The following is a 19,572-nucleotide window of genomic DNA, read 5'->3' as shown; positions in this document are numbered from 1 at the left end:
ATTCCCTATGTCACGGACTTCCGACGCTTTGTTTGGTCACGTGCTTTTTCAAACCGTAGATCACGGGCCTGTACCATGATGGTAGTTGAACAAACTCAAGGTTATAGGATTAGTTTCGAGTTGACAAAACCAAACCTCTCCAATCCGGCTTTGTTGGTACCATGATGCTGATCATCAACTTTCTCTGTCAACTCAGGCTTTGATCCTGAGTTTGTGGAGCGCGTGCACATGAATGTGTGACATCAGTGGTGAACAGCCAATCACATGCCTTGCAACAGAAATAAACTGTGATTCACGTCTCGCGAGAGAGCCAGCGCGATTCAAAACTCTTTTGCTGAAAATGAAGAATTTAAACGCATTTACACTAATGGAAAATACTTGTCTGTGAAAGAGGACAAATAAAAGAAATGATCTTTCTCTATCAGTGCAAGTGAAAGTTGTGAAGTTAGTTTATATAGTTGATAATATATAGCGAATATAAAGCAAAAAGCACCAAACATTACATGTTTTTACTCCAAACTGACTTCAAAACGTCATAAGAGTTTGAAATAATTTTCATTTTGTATCTTGAAGTGAATTCTTATCACAGAATGAGGCAGACAGTATATTATTTTGAAGTAGTCTATATATAATTAATGCTATGTCGATTAGCATTGCATCATAAATATATTTTTTAAAAATACCCGAGATGGCTTGAAGAACACAGATAAACCATTTATTGTCGCAGTCCTGTGGTTTTTTTTTTTTTTTGTCTTCATATTTAATGTCAAAGCGTTTCTATCTATTTATCCAGCTACAGCGATAGTTGTATTAGGCATATCCTGGGACGTCATAAGTCACATTACCTCTGTAAGGCATATTTGGACTTTCTGCACGAGGGCGCTCTCCAAATTAAACATACATAACATTTCTAATGATTTAATGGCTTAACGCCATTTCAAAATATGACCTTTGGAACGTAATGAAATTAACAGGAAAAATGAAGCGAACTACTCAAAAAAAAGTTTGCTTTCAGAATTACAAACGACCTCGCAATGCTTCCTCGGTGCTGTCAGTCAGCAGCAGCTCATCTGACGATAGCCACGCGCCACACCAGTCAGAGAGGATGCCTCTTCAACTGCAACTGCGAATGAAGACGTCAACCAAGGTGAGCGCTTTAACAACAGGACCTTGTTATGTTAATAACATATGTCAGGGCTTGAAATTATCATTTGCCTGTCTCTGAATGTCATGGGAGAAAATTAAGAGTATACCCACTTCTCCAGGCACCACTACACCACTGGGATGTTGTGTTTATTGACAGGCATGGAGGTTTGTGTGTATGCATCTGGAAGGGCAATGAAATTGTTCCCATGTAGTGCACTCACTTCCAAACCAGACACCCCATGCCTGATTGGCTTTATCTTACGCCTGTTTCACACTGCAAGCGTAACTACATCGTCACTGCAGCTGCAGAGACGCGCGAGTATTCACACTGGAAGCGTTTGCACAGCGTCACAGCAGCGGCTCGAAGCTACATATAAAGTGAGCATTTTTTTTCACAAAGACAGCTATAAATTTGTTTTTATAAGTTGGTAATTTATAAACTTGATAGTCTTGAAAGTTTGTTAACATGGGGAGGTGTACAACATTCGCATAAACGTAAATAAATAAATAAAAGCCTCGTGTCATCCATTGCTGCACATGAATGAGGTAAGATTTGTGTTTTACAAGACAGCAAACTCGGGTTTGATTTGCCTATATATCTCTGTGTAATAACTAAAATAATGTTTATATATAATATTTTCTGGCTAGTTTACTTTAGTTTTTTATAATACACCATACTTTAACCCAAACTGAATAATTAAAAACAAGTTTAAATGGGTAAATCTTCTATAATTATTTTTGACTCTTAATTTTCTTTTCTGTCATAATCAAATTCTTGTTAAAACACATTAGACATGCTTATTCTGTGCATTTTGAACACTTTTTGTGTGAAATTGTATTTATTTTGTCCATCAAAAGTGTGCTTTCACTTTAATTGAGCGTCAGCGGCGCAGCAAAAATAGACTCGGCGCCGAAACCCCCGCTTCACTGCTGCTTACGCGACGCTCCTGCTTGACGCTTACGCGCTGCTCCTGCTGCCTGTGTGAATGCATCCGTTGGTTAACATGCACGCCGAAAAAAAATACGCTCTGCTGACGCATGCGGTGTGAACCCGGCTTTACCCCTCCCAGCCAGAATGCAGCAGGTGAAATTGATCTGATCATTAGCAGGGTAGACACAGGCTGTTTCCCAATTCAGGGTCTGCAGCCTTCGAAGTGCGTGAAAGGGGTGGGGCTTTGGAGTGGAGGAAGGTAGTGATGTTAAGTTCTGTGCCGAAGCTTCGGAGCGTGTGTCGAGAAATCCCGGAAGCTTTCAGTGAAGCGCGTGTCGAGGCTCGTATCGCTTTAGACCAATGACGTTCGAAGCCTCGCTTCCACCTGACTTGTTCAGGATGCGGTTCGAATAACATTTTGACAGATATATAAGCGACCCATGGGATCCCCTCAAAATGTGTTTTTAGAATAATAATAATCGCCCCTCCTGCCTATTATGACCAAAGAATTTATTTAAACACATTTAATAGTCCCATTCATTTGAAGCCAATACGTTTATTACACAGTTATGTTATACAATCATTATATACCACCAGAAAATACACATTATATTCATATAAACAGATTAGTCTATGTGGAAATTGATTTTTTTCTTCACCGTTATTCTAAGCCTTAACTGGCGCAAAATAAAGTGTATCACAGATCACATCAGGTCATCTGTAATGTATCTGCTTGTTTTACACTCTTTGACCACCAGGTGGTATTGTGAGCAAATGAAGCCTCGAGAAATGAACCCTTTTGTGAACCTCTTGGCTGAAAAGCTTCAATGCTTCATGAGGCTTCATCTCGCCATCACGAGGAAGGTCTAACTGAGGTGCAGGGTTGCCAGGTCTGCGCAACAAAACCATCCTTAAAGTAGCGTAATCACGGCTACAGTGTAAAAGTAGCCCAATTCCAGACGTGGCAACAGTGAGCCGAGCGTTGTTACATGGCTAGCGGCTGTGTGACAGCTGACAGTATGCATTTTAAAAAGGGAAAGGGATGCAGAAAAGTTTCATGACTTTCTATTGGGTTTTGACAAGCTTCACTGCCAGCGACGACGGGACACTGGACCATATGAACAGGTAAAATATGGTTAAACTGTGTAATGTGACTTTTATATCGTTAGCAACTATTAGTAAACCTTGTTTCTTTTTTTTAATGTTAAATGAAACGTTAAATGTTAAAATATATACATTCATATTTATACATTTACTCTGTATTTAAGTCTAAATTTAAAGTACTTTAGGATTTTATTCAACTCCACTCCATCTCAGAGACAAATATTGTATTTATGAAAAACTGACGTTTTGGACATCATGGATATTACAGTTTGATTTAGATATTACATATTAGTGAAAAAATATGAACACTATAGAAAAGAAACATTAAAAATGTTTAGTCCCAGACTAAAATTCATGTTTCAGTTATTTTAACTAAAAGAAACTTGCACTGACACACCTTAAAATATACCTGCTGAGCATGACTGTTTGTAACAGGCAAGAATTTTAAAGCTATGATGACCAACACAAAATCTGAATGGACCATAGATCTGTTTTGCATGTTCAAATATTTTATGGTTTGATTTGAGTTTGTGAGTTAATTTCTTTTATTCTTCCCTCTTTCTGAAAATATCTCAGTGACGTGGCAGTCGTCGATTGAGTCAGCCCTGCAAACCTGTTGGTAGATACGCAGTGGACAGTGGAAATAAGCACTCGTCCCAGATGATGTCCCACCGGCAGAGAGGCCTTACCAGGGTCTCTGAAGCCCATCCAGGTCCAGCAGCTCCGCTCAGCCGAATGAAAGTACACACAAATATGCTTTGTTCTGTTTTATATAAGGCCTACTGTTAATTGAAAATGTTATGTTGTTTTTCTGATGTTAAACCTAAGTTCTGTTGTAAATAGTTGTAAAAGGTGCTTTAAGTAATGTAGCTATAAAACAATGTATTTTAATGTAAAAACATTTAACTTACATGATGAAAAAATGATTGTATATGTTGTATATGTATAATGTTTCATGTAAAATTATAAGTTGCATAAAAAATAAACAATGAACAGAACAATTACTAAGTTTTTATTTACATATGTGAACATACATAAAAAATGTACAGAAATTACTCCGGCTCATTTACAAATAAATTACATTACAAAAATAAATATTGTAGGCCTATACAACTTATGCATTTCATTTTTAACTTACATCACAAAAATAAGCTGTACAGAAATTAGACTGTTTCATTGACAAAGTGACATTTTAAAAAAATGTATAAATGTACCCATTTTTTGCACTGTTTTCTCTTCTTGAGAAAAAAAAATGGCCTTCGAAGTGCGATTGTCACCGCGGTGTGATGAGGGCTGACATAATTCGAGAGTGACTTGAAATGCACCCTCTCCGTTTCCCCGTGGAATGAAGCGTCCATCTCAAGACACTTCGCGGTCTACCCTATCCCATAATTCATTGCACGCCGGTGGCGACAGGAGTTCTGTGTGAACTCATACAAATGTAAGCAATTCCCCGGTTTCACCAATATGTAGGCTAATATCTAAATCAAACTGTAATATCCATGATGTCCAAAACATCAGTTTTTTATAAATACAATATTTGTCTCTGAGATGGAGTGGAGTTGACTTAAATACAGAGTAAATGTATAAATATGAATGTTTCATTTAACATAAAAAAACAAACAAGGTTAACTAATAGTTGCTAACGAAATAAGTCACAATATTCAGTTTAGCCATACATATTTTACTTGTTTATATGGTCCAGTGTCCCGTCGTCGCTGGCAGTGAAGCATGTCAAAACCCAATAGAAAGTCATAAAACTTTTCTGCATCCCTTTCCCTTTTTAAAATGCATACTGTCAGCTGTCACACAGCCGCTAGCCATGTAACAACACTCGGCTCATTGTTGCCAAGTCTGGAATTGGGCTACTTTTACACTTGTGCCGTGATTACGCTACTTTTGGGATGGTTTTGTTGTGCAGACCTGGCAACCCTGCACCTCAGTTAGACCTTCCTCCACTTCAAAGGCCCACCCCTTTCTGCACTTCGAAGTGTGCAGCCCCTGAATTGGCAACAGCTACAGACTCGGTGCAGAGCAGCAGCAGAAAGCAGGACTGGAAAGTGAGCACTGCAAACATGCCATTATTTGGACTGAAGAAAAAAACTCTTCTGTGTAGAATTAAACAATGAAGTAGCGGTGAGCTTTCGTACTTTTTGTATTAGTTTTGGGTTGTGGATGAAGGACTAGTTTTATATATAAATATATATTTAGATTAAACGTTATAAAAGGCAAATGTTTTTAAAATCTTCTTTTTTGGTAATTTAAAATCAAGCATTTAAATCCTGTGTGCACTGAATCCTGTTTTGTATTTGACTGCATCTACTTGTGCTCTTAAAGCGGTGTTTGTATTTGTGTTAAAGGTTTTTCGGCTGACTGATTGGCTGAATGAACACTGCATTGAATTTTCAAAAGGAAAAAAAGAGCAAAAAGTGTGGTCAGTGAGTGATGTCCAGTTGAATTCTTCTTGTAGTGGGTCGTCTTTTTCATGTGGGAGAGTTCTGCACACTGAGAACCTTGTAAAACAGTGAGGAATCACTTGACATTGTTTGCAGCAGAACTGTTGGGTGTTTTTGACTGCAAACTTGGATTTGATGTTTTGCACAGGTGTCCTCGGACAAGACATCCAAAGCCTATTCTCTTTTCCTTTATGAACTGGATTTTATCTTTGTGCATCTTTCTTTTAAACTGAGAACAGACATCCAACAGATGTTCCTTTGCACAGAAAAGGCAAGTGGAAAGCATATTTGGGTATTGTGGACTTTCCATGGATACTCTGGTGGCAAAATTGCTGCTAGAAGACTTTGGCTTCCCAGCTTTGACTGCAGATTTTGTTTTAGCAGCATTTCAGACAGTCTGATCAATTATCTTGCCAAACTGGGTCGGTTCATATGTTGACTTGCTTCTCAATGAATTTGACACGGTCACAGAATCTCACATTACTGTTCCCCCTTTCATGGAGCTCAAAAACTTCAATTTGCCGTCTTTCTCTGAGTTTGTGAGGCAAAATGGTCAGTGAAGTAAGATTAGAAGCAAGTTTCTCTCTCAAATGCTCTGAACTATAACTGATCTCCATCAATGACTTTGACTTCCTTAGGAGGCAAAGAGAACAAAAGCGTCTGTTTGACTCGAGTGTTGGTATCGGTTTGTTTCTGTGGAATACTATACAAAGTGGTGTCTTGTGAAGGTGTTTGATTCACTTGAGGTGCTGGCTGAGACCTTGATCTGTGTGCTTGAGATGCGGGGTGCGTGAGTCTGCACTTGCACCGGGTGGCGTTGCACATCAGGTCCTGGTGCTTGGACAGCACTGGATACTGGTTCAAGATGTTGCCGCTCCTCTCTAAAGGCAGTACGTGTCTCTGTTTGAGCAGATACAAGTGAACCTGTTGGTGACTGGCCCAGCTTTGTGATGTTTCGGACGAGTTTGCCTTCCTTTGGCTCTGGGAATTTTGAATGCTTTGAGTAAAAAGGCTCTTTTTAGGACGGACACTTTGAATCTTCATTGCACTCTTCGCTGACTCCTCTGGTGCTATCACAGATTTTTTTTCAACTCAAATGCGTCTTGTTCTTTATCAAAATATTAATTCATTGAATATTCATATTTTGTCTTTCTTCAACAGTGTTTATTTATTTATATTGTTTCCTCTGTTTTTCAAAATATCATCATAAGTCTCCTGACACAAAAATGTCTAGCTCAACTGATTCTTCAAACGTGTGGCATGTTCATGTTTAAACATCTCAACAAGGTGTCTTTCTCAAATTACACTTTGTCTGCGATCATTAGTACTCCTTGTTGCCCTCAAATTATCCAAATCCAAGTGATTTCAAAGCCGGGTCTTTAGACACTTGAAGTGACTTCTACAAGCTTCACAGTTGATCAGTTTGTTTATTAATCTTGAATGTTAATCAAAATAATCAAAATAAACTGATGTATATAAACACAAAAAACTGAAATACAAAGCAGTTCAAAACAGGCCTAAAGATTGTGTGCTCCCATCAGATCTCATTATCACCTGTGACTTTATCCTATGGTTCATCCTGTAGAGGGCGCACACAGAGAGAAAACACACAAGAAAGAAGGGAAAAACTTCAGACAATATGGCAAAACCTATAAATGGCTCCTACAGTGATATTGATGGCTCTGTTTATTGTTCGACTGATGTTTTTATAGTAGTATCACAAGACATACATAAATTAATTAACAAAATGCTTTATATTTTGCCCCTTAACTGTCGGTGTCTTGGTTGTGGTTTATCACCTTTTTACCCTATCATGTATTTTAGTAATCATCATAAATTACACATCATTCAAAAAGCTTAAACCCTCAAAATGTGTCCTATAAAAACCATGTTAAACTGCATCACAATGGAACATGACTTAGATATGTGGCTTTGATTTTCTAGTTATTTTAGAGTCCAAATTATTTGTAAAATATATATTTAAAATATATAATTTGCTTTACAGTAAACTTAAACTTCTATAAAATTTTTTTACACTTTCAGTTTTTTAAGCTGCTTTGACTTCTGCAATAATCTGCTGAGAGTCTTTAAAAAAAAAGAGACCAACCGTAGGTCTGTATTGTACGGTGACCAGGAGGGGACATGTTTGGTTCACTTAGTTTTGTCGTGATCATGACATATTAACTTGAAGTAAAATGCTAATATGTTGCGGGCACACATGTTGTGTAAATTTAATCAAATATTAAAGCTCTGTAAAGAACAGTGATGTTGTCATCCAGCTCAGTTCAGTTCTCATCCAATAGTGTCAGTATAATCAAGTCAATAATACTGAGTAATATAATAAAATAATAGTAATTCGTTTTTTCTTGATTTAGGAAATGTTTGTTTTTTTCATGAAAACAATGCATCATTTTCTGTAAACACAATCTCGTAACTACACATCAACTTGTACGAACCTCAATCAAATATTCTAGTCAAAAACATACTTCCTGCCCAGTGAACACTAGTGAGAGCATTCTACTTCCTGTTTCTCAACAATGGAAAACTGTGGACACAGCAGGATTCGTTAGCAAACCGTTTGTGCTGTAGAGTTGTGTTCTGCACTCAGCGTGGAATTGTTACCGTCATCTTGAATGTTAAATTGTCAATACAACTAAAAAAATTAGAGAGAACATCACAAACTGTCTTCATAAATGGATGTTGATTTTCCTAAAATATTTTTGTTTGAACTCACCGTGATGGTGATTAGTGTTGCCTCCGGTTGGGCACTTGGAACTTCATTTATATATTATAATTATCTTTCTATTGATGCAGCGATGCAACAAGAAATCAGGTATTTGGTTTCAAAGGAAGGGAAGTAATAAATAGGTTGCTTTTAAAAGGTGACTTAACTTCTAACTAAATCATGAGCTTTTCTATTTTGCATGTTAAATAATGATCTTTTACAATTTTATTGCTTACATTTGTCATAAACACCTTGTGAAATTGTAATCGGGTTGAAATAATCCCTCGATATTTGTGACAATATCTTGCAGTTGACCATGCTTGAGTCACACAGACTTCAACATTCAGCATGCAAAACACAACAGTAGCAACAATTCAATTTTATTTAAAGTGAATTATCAAGTATTCTCTACAGTACTTTTTTTTTAGCTTCTAGAACTCTTGTGTAAGTGAAGTTATGTAACTAAACTAGAAGTTAAGTAACTAAGCATTTGTCTGTACAACATACGCTTCCTATTTCACTTTACTTCGTTTTTTTAGGCAATCGGTTTGCCTGCTTCTTTAAGTATGACTAATTAGATTTTACAGTGTGTAATCTCACAGTTTGAGCACACAGTGAGGGCGCTGTGACCTCACATTGTGACCACATCAAGAGTGTCCTGGGAGCTCACGGTGAGATCGAATTGTTGACTGGTTTTTCATTACTCAACTGTAAAGTGATCTTACAGTAGAAGAAGAGCATTAGAGAAAAAATAGCAAAGAATTTAATAACTCTGTATGCAACACAATACAGTATACTGTCAATTACTGTACAGTAAAAAATAAAGATATAAATTCAGCACCCTTTGCACCTTCAGCTGAATTTCATTACAGCATAGAGTACTATAGCAGTTTCTTGGTCTTCTGACAAAGACTTTCTCTACCTCCCTAAGACAGTCTTACATGCTCACAGTAATGTCTGTGAACGTATTGGCAGTAGTAAGTCTCTGTACTTGCTCTGCAGCAGCAGCAGCGTAGCAGATCTATTCAGCCAAGAGCAAATACATCACTGTCATACCCATTATCATGCCAATCCCTCTGAAAACAGGCGAAATGTGTTAAACAGTTTGATATGTGTCTTTGTTTTGAGAAATGAATAATTGGTTTGGGAAACTGTGCCAAAGGAATCAGTTATAGTGTGTTAGCAATCAAGAGGAACTGTAAAAGAAAAAAAAAAAAAAAAAAGTAAAAAAAAAAAATCTAGCTTCATGCATACTATTTTTTTTTTTTTTTTTTTAATCAATGCTTGAATATGGGTAAGTTTCATAAAACGGCAACATTTGAAACAAAAATTTGAGAAAATCATGTTTTTTGCCAAAGACTTGGATGGGATTCAGAAAGATGATCAGAACACAGATGGAGCAGATCGAGTCCATCAACACTCTCAAAGCTTCAGTCGTTTCCTCTTCATGGGTTCAACATTTCATTCAATAACGTTAGGCAGTTTTGATTTATATGCTGTTTAATGTTTGATCACATTACTTTACATGTGCATACGAAATGCTTCTTTCACTTGTTTCTGCTGCTTCTTCATGAACTATTCGTTCAGTTTGAATGAATCTTTAGTATGATTCGGGAACATCGAGTTGTCTCATCGAGGGGTTCGTTCATTTTGGGTTGACTGCGCATGCCCAACATCCTACAGCTTCTGTACAGGAAACAGAATTGATTAGTTCGAGTCGTTCGTTCTTTTGTCACGTGACGCGACAGCCATACTTGATACAGAAATCAGTTAATAATCAGTTAATGATAAACTTCCTTACAAACACGGGTAGGTGTTTTTTTTTTTTTTTTTTTTTTTTTTTTTTTAAACTCTTACAGTTATGCGATGCGTTTCTGGTCTCTCATTGTAGCTTTTTATTTCTTACAATTTATACATTTGTGAATTTCTGTCATGATGGTAAATGTGGTAATAAAGAGTTGGTTACTTTAAACTTTATCCTTATTATGGGGAAAATCACTTTGATACAGCAAAGATACCTGCATATAATAACAACATACAGTTGTAATACTAATGTAATGTTGTTTGTTGTAAGATACTGAGATGGGAAGCGATCATGTGACAAAAGAACGAAAGACTCAAACCTGAAGACTCGGTTTCTGTTTGTCATAATTTGGCCTTGGTAGCATAGTTTCTTTATCAAAATATGATCAACATCGCATAAGTAGTTGTTTTTGGCTATAAACATTTTAACTATATTATGCTGAAATGACTTGAAAAAATATTTGTTCATTTTGATAAACGAGATTCAAAGATCAGTAAAATGATCTGAACTTTTCATTACTAGTATTTTGATCCGGAGATTGTGTACTTTTTCGGAAGATACATAACAGCACCCCCTGCTGTATAACAGTGAAAATATAGATTGATAGAAAATTCTATCAATGGCAAGAAAAGAGTTAAGTGTCCCCAACTAAGCAGGCCATAGTGTCAAGGAAACCAAACTCCATCAGTTCTCTTCAGTTCTCTTCTGGCCAACAAACAAACAAGGTGTGGTTTCACAAGTTCGCCTGCCCATTCAGTCTTAATGGTTAATGGTAAAACTAACTTAGCTTGCTGTCCTCGAAGGAGGCTTGAACCTGAGGCTCGGCTTGAGCTTTGAGCTAAACCCCCTTATAACAGAACTGTGCAGAGGGAGAATAAGAGAACTGTCGCTTGGATGACGCAGTGACTGCTGCTTATATACCCTCGTAATGATGATTGACAGGACTGAATGTTTAGGCTCCTACGTTTGGAACTACATTTAATTCAATTTAATCCTTTCCAAACTCCACACCAGTTGCACCAGTCACTGGTCTGAGATGAAACTAGTGCTCATAAATCAGAGCTGCTTGTTGAATGCGTGTTTTGAACTCAGGTTTGTGTGAGAGCCAGGCTCAGTCTGGAGGTTTGGAGGGCCGTGACCCGCTCAGGTCAAAGGTCATGGCCGCGGTCAGCGAATGAAAGGCCTGGAGCTCCTGGTAGGACAAAGAGATCCCATCAGATACTGGCCTTCACTTGCTTTCCCAGCGGGCTTTGCATATGAAAGCCTGAGAGAGGAGCTTCATGAGTCTCAGAAGCCACACAGCAGTCAGAACACAGGCGAACGCTCACAGAAGAGATGATCCAGCTTCTTTCATCTCTTAACGACGTTTGTGCAGTTGTTTGTGCCGTTCGTAAAACCCCCCGCGGGACAGACTGACTCGTGTTGGATCTGGACTGTCTGGACGTCACACTCATGCGGTTCTCCAGCGGCTCTGGATCTCCGTTCTGCTCTCTGCTCCTCATGTGCTTCTGGCCCGCAGCTGCGGCCGGATCCGCCGCTCCGGATCATCCCGGCGTCTGTCCGAATCACATCAACCTGAACCTGTGGGTGGACGCGCAGAGCACCTGTGAGAGGGAATGCCAAACTGACCAGGTGAACAAACACAGATGCTCTCTAATAACAACACTAACAGTAGAACATTGAGATAAGCAGAGTTTAACATGGACTCTCGTACAGTGACCTGGAAATGTAACTTATTCCTGTGATCAAAGCTGAATTTTTAGCATCATTACTCCAGTCTTCAGTGTCACATGATCCTTCAGCAGTCATTCTAATATGCTGATTTCCTGCTGAAGAAACATTTCAGATTATTATCAATGTTGAAAACAGTTGTGCTGCTTCATGAAGTGTGGAAACAGCGTTCAGGATTCACTGATGAACAGGAGGTTTGAAGAACACGTCATTTTGAAATGGCACTTTGACTCAGATCTGCGGGGGTTTTCGTAACTGTTCTCCTGAATTCACACCCTGCAGCCTAAACCCCTGTACGTGTTGCATTTTTCACACACTCAGACACAGACAGGAAGTCGCTTGCAATTTTAGCTCAATTTAAAACAAGTTTTGCAGTTTTTCAGCATGTCACATCTGTGTGCTTTTGTTCATCAAAGACTGATATACGTGGGTGTGTTAAAGAGCTGCACTGTGTTTGAGAAGAACTAAATGAGTCAGACTGTGCTGTTTTGAGAATATCTGCATTATTCCAAATCCAAACCCAGTTCAACCTTTATGACTTTCATTCATCTTCAGTGCAAAAGCGAAGTTATTTTTTAATATAGTCAGTTCATTGTGATTAAAAGATGCCAGAAGTCATTTTTGGGCGAACTAGATCCTTGGTGTTACTCGGTAATGTTGTGTCGCTTCTGGTGTGTTGACAAAACATGACCGTGTGTGTGTGTGTGTGTGTGTGTGTGTACTTGTATTTATTACTTTACTTATCCTTTACTATATCCTTTACTTGGACCCCACCAGGACAAAATCTTTTATATGAGACTATATGTTGAATATATGTCTATGTTGACTCAATTTACTATTGTCCTTCCCTACACTATACCTAACCCTACCCATCACAGGAACCTAACGTAATTTTAACATTCTTTTATACTGTATATATATATATATATATATATATATATATATATATATATATATAAGAATGTTAAAATTATGTTAGGTTCCTGTGACATGTAGGTTTAGGTATAGTGTAGGGAAGGGTCATACTATAGTGACTTTTAAGATTTTGTCAAACATTCTTATATATGATTTTTAAGATGTCTGTGTGGTGTCCGACTGAAGGACCCACAGTGTCATGAATTGGGGCCATATGTATGAAGCCGCTCAAAGTAAAAAATTAAGTGTGTCAAAATTCTAAGAATGACGTAATTTTACTCTTATTCCTAAACTTAAGAATAAGTGTGATTCATAAAGGCCCTTAAGTGTCAAGACTAGGTTTATTTAATTTATTTAAGAGTGCTGGAGAGGTCTCCTAACCAGGTTAGGAGTAACAAGATGGCAGCAGAGAAGAGGAGGCTGCGCACTTTCCCATGAAAATATAATGTATTGGCGTTAAATGATGACAAGGAGTTGATAAAACGGTAAAAGTTTGTAAAGGTATTCTTTTTGTAACTTTTTGTAACTGACCTAGTAAGAAATTTAATAACTTCTCTTTTTTTGTTGACTGGCATTTTGACTGGAAAAATGTAGCAGACCACCAATGATGACCTGTGCCCTTCAGTCCACAGTAAGCAAGACCTTAAATAGCACTATTGTGTCACTGGCCACACCAAAGTGATGTGCAGAGTTTTTTTTTTAATGACCCTAAAAGTCTGTTTAGAGTTGGCTGACTATATTCGAGATTTGCTATATAGTAGCCTAAATTTCTCTTTACATGAGTACGTATAGGGGTAAAGCTGGATATAAGTGCAATAGTTAATTGAAAGGCTGCACTAACTGGTGTTTGTGTTTCTGCAGGATTGCGCCGCCTTTGAGAAGTGCTGTACTAACGTGTGCGGCCTGCTGAGCTGTGTGGCATCCCGTTTCTCTGACGGTGATGACGGCCAGTCGGGGGCGGGTGTTCCGGCAGGAGGCGTGGCCAGCTGCGATGAGTTCGTGTGCAGCCAGCAGGGGGCGGTGTGTGACGTGTGGGAGGGGCAGCCGGTATGCAAATGTCAGGACCGCTGCGAGAGCGAACCCAGCTTCACGTGTGCCTCCGACGGCCTCACGTATTTCAACCGCTGCTACATGGATGCGGAGGCCTGCATTCAGGGCGTCACGCTCAGCGTGGTCACCTGCCGTTATCACCTGTCCGGCCCGAACGCCAGCCCCCTGCCGCAGGACACCACGGCTCAACCCACGTCCACCGCTGACGACATCGAGCCCTTTCCACCCACCCTCTACTCCAACCCACAGCACCAGGTCATTTACCTGGGCGGAACGGCCAGCTTTCACTGCGATGTGATTGGCCACCCGAAGCCCGACGTCACCTGGGAGAAGCAGTCTGAGGTGCATGAGCAAATCGTCATGCGGCCGGACCAGATGTATGGGAATGTTGTCATAACCAACATCGGCCAGCTCGTGGTGTATAATGCCCAGATGTGGGACACTGGAATCTACACCTGCATCGCGCGGAACTCCGCTGGCGTGCTGCGAGCCGATTACCCGCTTTCCATCGTCAGACGTGACAATGAGGACTTCTTCGACGACCCCGAGGCAGGCTTGCTGTTGGGACGCCCATTCTCGCCGGCCGACTGCTTGGCGGCCGTGGAGCGGGGCGAGTGCGGCGAGAAGCGAGTAGACTGGTTCTACGACGCGGCCCGGGGCTCCTGCCACGCGTTTGCGCACGGAGGCTGTGAGGGCGGCCGCAATCGTTTCGAGACATATGAGGAGTGCCGGGCGTCTTGTCAGCGTGAAGGGCTGGGTGTGTGCTCACTGCCGGCCGTTCAGGGACCCTGTAAACACTGGGAGGCTCGCTGGGCCTACAACAGCCTCATGAAGCAGTGCATGGCATTCGTCTACGGTGGCTGCCATGGAAACAAGAACAACTTCCGCACGCGTAAAGAATGCGAAGCCAGCTGCCCGCAGCCAAAGCGGCGTCCGTGTAAAAACTGCCGGCCGAGAGGAAAGATAGTGGCGAGTCTTTGTCGCAGTGACTTTGCCATCGTCGGACGGCTCACCGAACTAATTGAAGAGCTGGACTCGGGAATCGCTCGATTCCATTTGCAGCAGGTCCTGCGTGATGAGAAGATGGGCCTGCAGCTCTTTAATACGCAACACCTGGAGGTGCTGCTGATGCGTATGGACTGGAGCTGCCCCTGTCCCAATATCACACAGCACCACCAGCTCCCCCTGCTGGTCATGGGCGAGGTGCAGGACGGCACGGCCGTGATTCTCCCCGATAGTTACGTCAGGCCCATATCTGATCGACGCCTGAAGAAGATCCACGAGGTTCTAGGCAAGAAGACTTGTGAGATGCTGCAGAGATTCCAGGACTGATTTTACACGGATCTGGAGGTTTAGCATTATCCGGATTCAGTTGGAGGACACACACACTATACATGCATATATATATTTATGTGCTGCACTGTGATCTTTAAGCTCAAGACTAGTTCTCACATGATGTTCCTCATGTTCCTCAGATCTGCCTTGCTGATGATACACATGCAAACCAACAAAGTGTGCAGAGTTTCATCTCTTTATCTGTTGATCTCATTATCATTAATGTGTCAGATCTGAATGGCGAAGGGGATGATTTTCAGAGAATAGTGAATACATTTCAGTCTGTTCCTTACACAAAGGAATATATGGTGACTGCAGATAACTTGAAAAACAGTACACAATTCATATGGACCACTGTTATGATACTTTCATTGTGCTTATATAGGCTTTTTGGAGCTTGACACTCACAGTGACTGTTTCTCATGAATCTACCTTTGTTTTTCATAGAAGAAAGAAAGTCTTACAGGTGAGTAAATGATGACACAACTTTTTTTTGAGTCAACGTTTCCTTAAATATCCCAACAGTAAAGTATTGCTTTTTTTAAAAAAATTTTGTTAACACTTTACAATAAGGTTCATTTGTTAATATTAATGTTTTAACTAACATGAACTAACCATGTGCAATACATTTATTACTGTATTTGTTCATCTTTGTTAACATTAGTTAATAAAAATACAGTTCATTGTTTGTTCATGTTAGTTCAGTGCTCTTGATTGTAATAAGGTATTAGTAAATGTTGAAATTAACAGTAAAAGATTAATGAATGCTGTAGAAGTGTAGAAGTTAACTAATGTTGTTAACTAATGAAACCTTATTGTAAAATGTTTTTTTTCTGTTGCATATTTCTTATAATTAGTTTATTTGATTTCTATAATTAATAATTGTTTTAAACAATAATAAAAAAATGTTATTCTACAGAAAAAGTGACAGCCAAAAGAAAGTTTTTGTTTTTTCCCCACAAAACTTTTCAATAAAAATGTTTAATATAACTTCACTTTTGAAAGTTTGGCTCCTTTGTTACAATGTCTGTGTATTCCTTCATTTTTATTTGGCTTTATACAAAAGCATCTGCTAAAATTAAAAAGTTACTGTACAAGATATTTTTATAGATACAACATTTTTATTTTTCAAAATTAGGTTGCAACAGCAGCATCATTATACTGATCGGATAATAATGATCAGATTCTCGGAGGCACAAAAATTTTTGACGTTTGAAAAGGGAGTGTGGAGAAAAGTGACTCAAAAGCACTGCTCTGTTTCTGAGGGTAAACATGGTCACTATGCTTAACCAGTTAACAGGGAACGTTCTGGCAATGTTGGCTCAAAGTTATAAATGACATTCTTCCAATAACACTAAAAGAACTTTTGTTTCTTGTCTTTAATAATGTTCTGAAAACATTAGCACAAACACATTAATTTATTTCTGATATGTCTGCTGCTTTTGACACAAGTAACCACCAGATCCTCCTGTGAACCCTCATGATGAAGGGCATCTCAGGAACCGCACTCCAGTGGTTCAAGTCTTACCTCTCAGGTAGGTCCTTCAGGGTGTCGTGGAGGGGTGAGGTGTCTAAGTCACATCATCTTGCTACTGGAGTGCCTCAGGGCTCAGTGCTTGGACCACTTCTCTTCTCCATCATCACTAGGACCTGTCATTCAGGAACATGGTTTTTCCTATCACTGCAATGCTGATGACACGGTAGCTGCTTGCATCTCAGCCTGCCTGACAGACATTTCTTGCTGGATGAAGAACCAACCTTGCAAAGACAGAACTGCTTGTGGTCTCAACACTTCATCACAACTTTCTCCATTCAGCTAGGTTTGTCAACCATAACTCCATCCAGGACAGCCAGGAACCTTGGAGTTGTGATTGATGATCAGTTAAACTTCACAATTTGCCTTACAACATTAGCAGGATCAGGCCGTTCCTATCGGAGCATTCCACACAACTCCTTGTCCAAGCTCTTGTTCTATCCAGAGTGGACTATTGTAATGCTCTCTTGGCAGGCCTTCCAGCATGCACTGTCAAGCCTCTACAACTGATCCAGAATGCTGCAGCAAGAGTGTTACACCTCTATTCATAAACTTGCACTGGTTGCCAAATGCCACTCGCATCAAATTCAAGGCTTTAATGTTTGCGTACAGAACAAGCACTGGCTCTCCACCACTATACCTAAACTCACTGCTTCAGACCTATGTGTCCTCCAGAAGCTTGCATTCCTCAAGTGAACAGCAGCTTGTGGTGCCATCGCAAAGAGGCACAAAGTCACTTTCACAGACCTTTACCTGAACTATTCCCTGCTGGGGGAATGACCTGCCTAACTCAACCAGAGTCATTTTCAAGAAATGCATGAAAACGCATCTTTTTCGTCAACACTTGACCCATTAACACTAACGCTTACTATACTATATATCTATTTTAAAAAAACCTTTGCTTTATTAACTGGGACTAGTCACAGCCCTTACATATTGTTGCCCTGTTGTTGGTTTGATTGCTTCTTTTGTTCTCATTTGTAAGTCGGTTTGGATAAAATCATCTGCTAAAAGATTAAATGTAAAGTTAAGTTGGACGTTTGTCTAACATTTTTTAAATGTTACTATTTGTTTCAGAACGTTCAGAGAACATTCACAAATAAAGTTCCCATAATGTTTGAAGAATCATAAAATGGAATGTTCCTTAATGTTTGCATAGCCAAGAATAACATTTTCAGGGAACATTCAGAAATAATGTTTTCATAATGGAAACATTAGAAAAAAGTTCTTAAAACATGTTTTGTTAAATGGGCTTTCATTGAAAACATTTTTCACCTGCTTTTTTCCTCCATTTTTCTATTGCAGTCCTCTATCTTTCTCTGTGTAAGTATTAAGGTTTGTCTGGATCTTTGATGCACAACATACAGTGGGGAAAATAATTATTTGATCCCCACTTACAAAGAAACAAAGGGTCTATAATTTTTATGGTAGGTTTATTTTAACGGATAGAGACAGAATAAATATTTGATCCCCAAGCAAAACTTGGTGAAGAAACCCTTGTTGGCAAGCACAGAGGTACAGTAAGACATTTCTTGTAGTTGGTCACCAGGTTTGCACACATCTCAGTAGGGATTTTGGTCCACCCCGCTTTACAGATCCTCTCTAAATCCTTAAGGTTTCTTGGCTGTCACTTGGCAACTTGAAGTTTCAGGATTAAGGTCTGTAGACTGGCTAGGCCACTCCATGACCTTAACGTGCTTCTTTTTGAGCCACTCATTTGTTGCCTTGGCAGTATTTTGGGTCATTGTCATGCTGGAAGACCCATCCACGACCCATCTTCTGGCAGAAGTAAGGAGGTTCTCATCCAGAATTTTATGGTACATGGACCCAGCCATCGGTCCCTCAATGCGCTGAAATCGTCCTGTACCCATAGCAGAGAAACAGCCCCAAAGCGTAATGTTTCCACCTCCATGCTTGACTGTGGGGATGATGTTTTTGGGGTAATAGTCAGCATTTCTCTCCCTCCAAACACAGCGAGTCGAGTTGATGCCAAAAAGCTCAATTTTGGTGTCATGTGACCACAGCACTTTCTCCCAAGCCTTCTCTGAATCATTTAGATGTTCAGACGGGCCTGTACATGTGCCTTCTTGAGTTGGGGGACCTTGCGGGCACTGCATGATTTCAATCCATTGAGATGTAGTGTGTTACCAATGGTTTTCTTGGGGACTGGAGTCCCAATTGCCTTGAGATCATATACAAGCTCCTCCCGTGTAGTTCTGCACTGATCCTTCACCTTTCTCATGACCATCCTTTCCTCATAAGGAGAGATCTTGCATGAAGCTCCAGACCGAGGGCGATTCATGGTTATTTTGTATTTCTTCCATTTCCGAATAATCGCACCAACAGTTGTCTCCTTCTCACCAAGCTTCTTGCTGATGGTCTTGTAGCCCATTCCAACCTTGTGCAGGTCTACAATCTTGTCCCTGACGTCCTTTAACAACTCTTTGGTCTTGCCCATGGTGGTGATGTTGCAATGAAAGATACAGATTCTGTGGACTGGTTTCTTTTATACTCATAATGAGCTTAGGAGTAATTTCTTAAAGTGACGAGACACTTGGGCACGTAACCAATCTGTGGGAGCCTGAATTCTTGCTGGCAGGGGATCAGATACTTATTTGACTCACTGAAATGCAAGTAAATGTATAACCTTTATATAATGTGTTTTTTCTGGATTTTTTGTTGATATTCTGTCTATATCCGTTAAAATAAACCTACCATAAAAATGATAGACCCTTAATTTCTTTGTAAGTGGTCAAACTTACAAAATCAGCAGGGGATCAAATAATTATTTTCCCCACTGTACAAGTTTGAGAACTTGCTAAATAACATCTGCGTGTGTGT

General features: G+C 39.7%; 1 protein-coding gene and 1 long non-coding RNA gene across 3 annotated transcripts; both read left to right on the top strand.

The window, feature by feature from the left end:
• Positions 1-610: 610 nt before the first annotated feature.
• Positions 611-19,486, top strand: wfikkn1 (WAP, follistatin/kazal, immunoglobulin, kunitz and netrin domain containing 1). 2 transcript variants are annotated; one of them, XM_051888451.1, is made up of 2 exons: positions 611-1,147; positions 13,674-19,486. In XM_051888451.1, exons 1-2 carry the CDS (start codon positions 962-964, stop codon positions 15,192-15,194), a joined length of 1,707 nt encoding a protein of 568 aa, XP_051744411.1. In that variant the 5' UTR covers positions 611-961; the 3' UTR covers positions 15,195-19,486. The 2 variants fall into 2 exon arrangements, with proteins under 2 accessions (XP_051744411.1, XP_051744421.1); XM_051888461.1 differs by lacking the exon at positions 611-1,147 and adding an exon at positions 8,790-11,798.
• On the top strand, positions 1,261-4,185 carry LOC127509607 (uncharacterized). Its single transcript, XR_007929288.1, has 2 exons — positions 1,261-3,202; positions 3,758-4,185. It is a non-coding gene; the product is annotated as an uncharacterized LOC127509607 (long non-coding RNA).
• Positions 19,487-19,572: the final 86 nt, after the last annotated feature.

This window comes from Ctenopharyngodon idella, chromosome 1 (assembly GCF_019924925.1).
Source record: "Ctenopharyngodon idella isolate HZGC_01 chromosome 1, HZGC01, whole genome shotgun sequence".
In the NCBI taxonomy this organism is placed as follows: domain Eukaryota; kingdom Metazoa; phylum Chordata; class Actinopteri; order Cypriniformes; family Xenocyprididae; genus Ctenopharyngodon; species Ctenopharyngodon idella.
This window is presented reverse-complemented; position numbering and strand designations above follow the sequence as displayed.

Coding starts and splice junctions, on each gene's coding strand:
- wfikkn1 (XM_051888451.1), top strand. CDS start 962: ATGAAATTAACAGGAAAAATGAAGCGAACTACTCAAAAAAAAGTTTGC. Junction 1,148..13,673: donor GAATGAAGACGTCAACCAAG/GTGAGCGCTTTA, acceptor GTGTTTCTGCAG/GATTGCGCCGCCTTTGAGAA.